Source organism: Cannabis sativa, chromosome 4, assembly GCF_029168945.1.
Source record: "Cannabis sativa cultivar Pink pepper isolate KNU-18-1 chromosome 4, ASM2916894v1, whole genome shotgun sequence".
Lineage (NCBI taxonomy): Eukaryota > Viridiplantae > Streptophyta > Magnoliopsida > Rosales > Cannabaceae > Cannabis > Cannabis sativa.
Genome location: NC_083604.1, coordinates 24,312,258 through 24,320,279, shown reverse-complemented (window position 1 = coordinate 24,320,279; position 8,022 = coordinate 24,312,258). Strand labels below are relative to the sequence as shown.

Below are 8,022 nucleotides of genomic sequence, written 5' to 3'. Positions count from 1 at the left end.
CAACCGACGGTAAAAGTCAAAGAAATTAAAAAAATTCGTTCATTATTAGCGTCGTTTTAAAAGCCTCACTTAAGCTTTGTGTGGCCTTTTAAAACCGACGCTATAAAAGATTGTGAGTGTGAGAAAACGACGCAAATTCTCATATTGTTCACTTACAAACAGTCGAATGACACTATATCATTTTCGAGCTCTCTTTTCCCTCTCTATCAGCTCTCTTTCCCTCTCTTTCTCTCTTGCGATTTCGGTCTGAAGGTCTCTCTCTTTCCCCTCTCTTTCTCTCTTGTGATTTTGAATGTCTGAAGCTCTCTGAACTGAGATTTCAAACCGGCCATAGAGACTTTCGTTTTCGATCGAACAGGGCCTGGATGCGATTCTGAAGGTCTGGCGATTTTGCTCACCGTTGTCTCCTCTCCCACCTCTGTAAGTCTCTCTCATTCCATCTCTTTCTCTCTTGCTTTCTGTGAACTATAATCTATCTCTCTCTCTCAGTCTCTCGTTTTTATCATCAAAAAATAATTTATCATTTTATATCATTGCTAGCTTCTGATTTGGGGGTTTTTTATTTGAATGTTATAAATTTAGATTGAGAGATTTACATTGCTAGCTTCTGGTAATTAGATGTCTGTTTCATTCTTTAGGAAGATAAGAATGTTGTTACATTAATAGATAAAAGTGGAGAAGAGTATAAAACTGCGTTTGTGGTGTTTTTTTTGGCTGCAAAAAAGAACAAGAATTTCTTCTTCTTTTTTCATCCTAAAGAAGAAGGGGTCAAAGAATTTAGACTACAAAAATCCAGAACATCAAATGAATTTGTTGTTCTTCTTGCTACAAATATGCTACATCTTAAGTTTGAAAGAAAATTTGAAGACATAAAACTTAGTATTGGATACAAACTGTTCATTTCGGTCCTTCATTATCGAACTCCTCTTCTCCTTCTGAAGATTCTTCTTTCTTATTCTTTTCCCCATCTGCATTGGTGATGCTCTTCTTCTTCCTTTTCCTTTGCTTTTTCTTCTGACGTTTTAAACGTCTTTTTGTTGTTCGTTCTTCAGCAGCTTTCAAACGTTTCTATTTGTTTTGTATCGGTCGGAGGACTGCTGAACTCGACTTCATTAACAGGTACTGGTTCGTTCCTTGTGGCTTTATCTATTTCATTTATTTTTCCCTTTTCAATTTTTTTTATTTTAAATTTCTAATCTGCTTGTTTCTATGGTTTCTCAATGATTTTATACTGTAATTTTATCAATTTGTGTTTATAATCGTGTCCAATGGTTCTTTAGGAACAAACAAACTAATGACTAATCAACTATATATATTTCATTGTAAAAGAAGAAAAAAAAACATTTGGATTATATCTTTTATCTCCTTTCATGGGTCCTTTGGCTACCCTGAAACCAATAAATGAGGGCAAAGTACCTTCATCTTTTGTTATGGTACACTCAACCTGAAATGAAGAAAATAAAAATACTCTCTTGGATTTTTCAAAATCAAAGAGTTTAATTGATTTGAATTCTGCCTCTTCTTTTCTTCGTTGGTAATCTACATCCATCCGAGCAAGCCTGTCTTGCTCTTTCCGTCTCATTTGTCGATACCAAATTTGAGCAGAGTCTTTTGGTTTAGGAAAGCAATATAACTCTTAGAGCTAATTGCCTAACGGCTACATATCAATTTGAAGATTGATGCATAGCACACCCAGCAATTATAGCGCTTTTTTTTTCCATGAATAAGCAACCTTGAATGGCAGCTAATTCATTGTTAACACAAGTTTGTGAGTACCATACTTCTCTTTTGGTCTCGTCGGCCAACATCAATTATTTGCAAGCTGGTGACACATGCCATTGCTAGGTTGCAAGACCAAGAAGAAACATAACAGCAAGCGCCAAAGGCCTTTATATAACAGAAAAAACTACTAAAATCCTTATATGATTGTGTATCAATAGTGTAAAACACATTTACTTTTCTTCAATAGCTTTATCCAAACTAACCCAAAAGGGATAGCTCGAATGGTGAAACATGCGGTTTGGTCCATTGAGCACTTGCTATAGTTTTTTGGTTCCAAATTATGGTTAGACAGGGTAGGGATAGAGAATTGGGAACAAAAGATTATTTATATATATATATTGATTTTGGGAGAAGAAAATAAAGTAGCAAAAAATTGGAAAACAAACCAAAGAATTAGTGGATGGAAAAGCAATATATATATATAATTTGCATCTCTTTAGTTCCTCTTTTTGTTTGATGATTTGTTGAGCTTTGAACATAAAAGACGACATTTCTAAAAGTTAGACTTAAGGTAAAACAATGGTTTAAACTTTGAAGTCTATAAAAGACAATGACAATGAGAAAATTATTGTAATTTGGGAGGACCCATTTTATTTTTGGGTAACTTTTTGTTTTTAATTTTTTTTGAAGACAACATGATATTAAAGGCTATTACCAAAATAATTGTTTCTAACATTATCATTAAATTATGCATATCTGTTATTGCACTAATTTTTTGGTTTGTTTTTAAAGGGCGCCATGTGTTTCCATAACTGACAAATTAATGATAAAATTATATGGAATGTCTAATATAGAAATGGCATGGGAAGTTGTAAGTTCATATGATAGTTATGAATTAAGGTATCCTTTACTATTTTGATATAAATCATCCATGATTGCTTCCATTTGTGAAGCTTTGCATATTTATTATTATAGTGAAATTGGCATTTAATCATCCATTTATTGAGGGAAATATATGGCTTTATGTAATTTTTTTTGCAAATTTAATTGTCTAATATGCTGATTTCTCTTTCATTTTGTTAGATCCTTGGTATAAAACTATTCTTTGAAGAAATTGCTTGAACGCTAGCTTGGAATTGGTAAGCTACTCAAACTTTATTTCTTTATATTTTATAAATCCTAGAAGAGTTTGAATATCCTAGATATTCATCCATAGTGAAGTAAGTTCTGGAATTGCATGACTGCGGTCGGATGGGTGGTAATATTTAACTGTTAATTATAGTTTTGTTTGTTTGTATTATTGTGGATGTTTTAATAGATTAGTTGCATGTTTAAAATTTTCGGGAACGTCCGAATTATAGATGTTATGCTGCCGAAATTTCGGTAGAAATTTTAGTAGGATTAGTATTTTATTGAATTAATTAGGTTAAGTTGATATAGAATTATTTTATTGTATTAATTAGGTTAATTAAATTTTTGTTTTGTTGTTTTGTTAGAAGTTTCGAAATGGATAGAGATTGGATGAGTGCGAATAGGTTAACGGTAAAATATAGGGAAGGTGTTGATTTCTTTTTGGAGTTTTCTGCAAAGAATGCGGATAATCCTGATTTGGTTCATTGCCCATGTCTCAAATGTGGTAACATGGAGCGTATGAAAATTGCCCAAATAAGAGAACATTTGTTTAAGAACGGTATAGACAGGAGTTATAAGGTTTGGTATCACCACGGAGAAAAAATTAGAAGATCGGGCGAGGGACCCTCTAGAAAGGATAAGATTGTTAATAATGTGGAGTATGAAGATGATCACATCGCAGAGATGATTAACGAAGCAGAGTTTGAATCTCAAGTTCGTCCTGAAACATTTCAAACTATGTTAGAAGATGCTGAAAAGCAGATTTACCCTAATTGTACTAGGTTTACTAAATTATCGACGCTTATTAGGCTATACAATTTGAAAGCAAAACACGGGTGGAGTGATAAGAGTTTGACTGAGTTACTAGCTTTCTTAGGAGAATTATTACCCGAAGGTAATGAGGTGCCTTTGTCTTTCTATGAGGCAAAAAAGACATTGTGTTCGTTAGGCTTGCAATATGAAAAGATACATGCATGTCCTAACGATTGCATCCTATATCGAAAGAGATTTGTGGATGAGGTATCATGTCCAACGTGCGGTGAGTCCAGGTGGCAAAAGAAAAAGAATTCTAATGAGGTAAAGAAGGGTGTTCCTGCAAAAGTATTGTGGTACTTACCACCCATACCTCGTTTGGTTCGGTTTTTTCGAAATGCCGACCATGCTAAAAATTTGACTTGGCATGCCAGTGATAGAGTGAAAGATGGTATGATGAGACATCCAGCTGACTCTCCCGCTTGGAAAACAATTGATGCTAGATGGCCTGATTTTGCCAATGAGCCTAGGAATATCCGTCTTGGTCTCTCTGCAGACGGTATCAATCCACATACTTCCCTTAGCAGTAAGTATAGTTGTTGGCCAATCTTGCTTGTGATATATAATTTGCCACCGTGGCTTGTTATGAAGAGAAAGTTCACTATGTTGACATTGATGATATCAGGCCCTTCACAACCTGGCAATGATATTGATGTATACTTAGCTCCTCTTATTGATGATTTAAGTAAATTGTGGTATGACGGTGTTAATGCATATGATGCCTATAGGAATGAAGCATTCAATCTTAGGGCCATGTTATTGTGGACAATCAATGATTTTCCTGCTTTCGGGAATCTTTACGCTACGATGTGAAAGGTTATAATGCATGTCCTATCTGTGAAGAGAAAACATGCTCTCGCTATTTAACACATTCGAGAAAAATTTGTTATATGGGACACCGAAAGTTTTTGCCACCCGAACATGTATTTCGGACCTGGAAAAAGGCATTTGACGGTAAGCAAGAATTTGAAATGCCTCCCCCACCTTTAAGCGGAAGACAATTGGTAGAAAAATTGAATAAAATTCAATTCAATCTTGGAAAGCGAAAGTCAAAATCGAAGAAAAGAAAAGGAGGTAAGGGTGTCACAAATGAACCTCAGGGACCGTGGAAGAAAAAATCAATATTTTTTGAGCTTGAGTATTGGGAGCATTTGGTTTTACGTCACAATTTAGATGTGATGCATATTGAGAAAAATGTCTCAGATAGCTTAATTAATACCTTGTTTAATATTCCTGGTCGGAGTAAAGATGGAATTAAATCCCGTCTAGATTTGAAAGAGATGGGGATTAGAGGAAATTTACATCCAGAAATTATTGGTAAACGAACTTTTTTACCACCGGCGTGTTATGCCCTGACTAAGGAAGAAAAACGATCTTTCTGTACGTCATTGTCTCACGTTAAAGTACCCGAAGGGTATTCTTCAAATATCTCCAATTTGGTAGATATGGACAAATTAATTTTGTCCGGACTGAAGTCTCACGATCATCATATACTGATGCAACATATTCTGCCGGTGAGTATCCGTTCTGTTTTACCTAAGAAAGTTCGCTATGCCATCACCAGGTTATGTTTATTCTTTAAATCTCTTTGTTGCAAAGTGGTAGATGTGTCAAAGTTGGAAAATCTCCGATTAGAAATTGTTGAAGTGTTGTGTTATTTAGAACAATTTTTTCCTCCATCCTTTTTGACATAATGATCCACTTAACTGTTCATCTGGTGAGAGAGGTAAAAATGTGTGGGCCAGTGTATTTGAGATGGATGTACCCAATGGAACGGTACATGAAAATCCTAAAGGGTTATGTAAGAAACAGAAGCAGGCCAGAGGGTTCAATTGTTGAATCCTACATCGTTGAAGAGGCTGTAGAATTTTGTTCAGACTTCTTGTCAAATGTAGCAACTGTTGGGTCGTGTCTTCCTAGATTTGATAATGAAATTAGTAAAGGGGGTCGGGGTGTTTCTGTTTGCGACGTAAGTCGAGCTGATCGAGAGGAAGCACACCGACTCGTTTTGCAAAATGTTGATGAGGTTCAACCGTACATTGAGTAAGTTTAATTTAATTTTTAATATTCAATTCAAATTAAAAGTGTACTAATAAGAATAATGTTTAACTACATCTTGAAGGAAACATTTTGATTGGATCAAGACTACTTATCCTAGTAAGTCGAGGAACCACAAATGGGTGCAAGATGAACATTATCGAAATTTTAGTACATGGTTGAAAGAAAAGGTATTATGCAATACCGAGTGATTTGAAATTGGTATGTTTTTCATAATCATTTCATGTAACTACTAATTAATTTGATTTATGCTAGGTGATTGTGGAAATGAGTGACTCCCCGAACAATGTATCTCAGTTGCTACTTTCGATATCGCATTTTCCTTCATTTACTGTACTAAAGTATCAATCATACTACATAAATAGTACTCAATTTAACACGAAAGATCGTGATGCTTCTAGAAAAACACAAAATAGTGGTGTCATGATTGTTGCTAGTGCTATCCAAGTAGCTAGTTCAAAAGACAAAAACCCTATTGAATGTGATATGACCTTTTATGGTGTAATCAAAGAAATTTGGGAATTAGATTACATTAGCTTTCGAATCCCTGTTTTTCTTTGTGATTGGGTGAGGAGTGATAATGGAGTTAAAGAAGATGAGTTTGGATTCAAGCTAGTGGACTTGAATCGAGTAGGACACAAGTCTGATCGATTTATAATGGCATCCCAGGCAAAACAAGTATTTTATATGAGTGACCCAATAGATGGTCGATGGTCAATTGTTCTAACAACACAACAAAAAGATTATGATTACCAAGAGTCTGGTGGAGATTTATATCTCAATGATAAAACTTTTGAAATCAATCCACCACCAATTGATGTCGCCATTCAGGACGAAATCATTTCTTCTCGGGAAGACGGTGAAGGATTATGGATTGAGTAAACTATCAATCTATAAATATTGGTGTGTTTTGTTTTATATTATTTTATATTTTTTTGCGCCTAATCTAAATTTCTGTGTTAATTTAATGTATTATTATTTTGCTTTAATGTGTAGGTACATTGACTATGGATGACCCCGGTGACTATGATGATGATTTTGCCCTTTGGGGACAATCCATTGGTGGTGAATCTGAATCTGATCCAGCTGCACCAGAACTGGAACCTGACCCTGATTCACAACCAAAGAAGAAAAATGGTAGGGGGGCATATAAGGGTCTGAAGCATATAAAGAATAGGAGTGAAGGAATACTTCTCGAAGTCGAGTACAACCAATGGGGCCAGTGCATTGGGGACACTGCAAATGAACTGGTTAGCCAGATTGGCTTGTATGCAAGACGAAATCTTCCACTGTCATACAATGATTGGAGAAAAGTTCCAATGGAATTTAAAAATCTATTATGGGAGTACATCAAGGTAATGCTAATACCTAAGATTAATTTGCATATGTAGTCGAATATTTTTTGCCCATTCTAACTATTATTGCTAATTTTTGCAGTCAATGTTCAAGTTAGGCCCAGAAGCTAAGCATTCTACCTTAAAAACTGCTGGACGAAGATGGAAAGACTGAAAAGCATTCCTAACAAGGAACCTAATTTTCAAATACAAAGATAAAGTTCCAGCAATGCTCGATCGTCCTCCAGATGCTTATGCTTCATGTTACAAGCCCGAAGATTGGAAAGAATTTGTTGCCAAAAGATGTAGTCCCGAATGGGCAAAAAAGAGAAAGAAAATGCAAGATATCAGGAGTCAAAATACATACAATCACCATGCGGGCCGAGGTGGTGTTAAGAAAGTTGAAGAAAAGTTGGAGAAAGAGTTGGGCCACCAGCTTACTATATATGACAGGGCAGACTTGTGGATTAGAATACACACGAACAAAAACGGCGAGCTCGATGGCCACCTTTCCGGGAGGTCGCTGACCGGATTGTAAGTTCCATTTATCATATATGTGCTTGATCAAATACTTAAACACTTTTATGTTGTTCAAATTCTTACAAATTTTACTTTATTGAATGTAGGCTGAGATACGAAAGCAAGTTGAGGAGGGGACAATATTAGTAGAAGGCTCAAAAGACATACTCACTCTAGCCTTGGGAACAGAAGAGCATGGAGGACGTGTTAGAGGAATGGGGGGTGGTGTCACACAGACACAGTTTTTCAAAACCCCGCGTCCTAAAAGAAAGAGAGTCGATGACAATGATCGTATGAGTGAGGTGGAGAAGCGACTTGAAGAGTCAGAGGAACATCGTCGTAGACAAGACGAATTATTAAATAAACTCCTCCAAATAGTCCAAAGCCAAAGTGGTGTTGCGGGAACCTCACATGCATCTGGTTCAGGTGTTGGGGGAGCATCCAA

The 8,022-nt window shown here is 35.8% G+C and overlaps 3 protein-coding genes across 3 annotated transcripts; all 3 read left to right on the top strand.

Annotated features, from left to right (window-relative positions):
* Positions 1 to 3,228: 3,228 nt before the first annotated feature.
* LOC133036873 (uncharacterized) lies at positions 3,229 to 4,479 on the top strand. Its single transcript, XM_061113638.1, has one exon. The coding sequence runs from the start codon at positions 3,229 to 3,231 to the stop codon at positions 4,477 to 4,479; it is 1,251 nt and encodes a 416-aa protein (XP_060969621.1).
* A 77-nt stretch (positions 4,480 to 4,556) lies between these two features.
* On the top strand, positions 4,557 to 6,606 carry LOC115720063 (uncharacterized). Its single transcript, XM_061113637.1, has 4 exons — positions 4,557 to 5,230; positions 5,329 to 5,709; positions 5,789 to 5,894; positions 5,980 to 6,606. The coding sequence occupies exons 1-4, from the start codon at positions 4,557 to 4,559 to the stop codon at positions 6,604 to 6,606; spliced, it is 1,788 nt and encodes a 595-aa protein (XP_060969620.1).
* Positions 6,476 to 7,554, top strand: LOC115720064 (uncharacterized). Its single transcript, XM_030649227.2, has 3 exons — positions 6,476 to 6,627; positions 6,721 to 7,079; positions 7,162 to 7,554. The coding sequence occupies exons 2-3, from the start codon at positions 6,732 to 6,734 to the stop codon at positions 7,231 to 7,233; spliced, it is 420 nt and encodes a 139-aa protein (XP_030505087.2). The 5' UTR covers positions 6,476 to 6,627; positions 6,721 to 6,731; the 3' UTR covers positions 7,234 to 7,554.
* Positions 7,555 to 8,022: the final 468 nt, after the last annotated feature.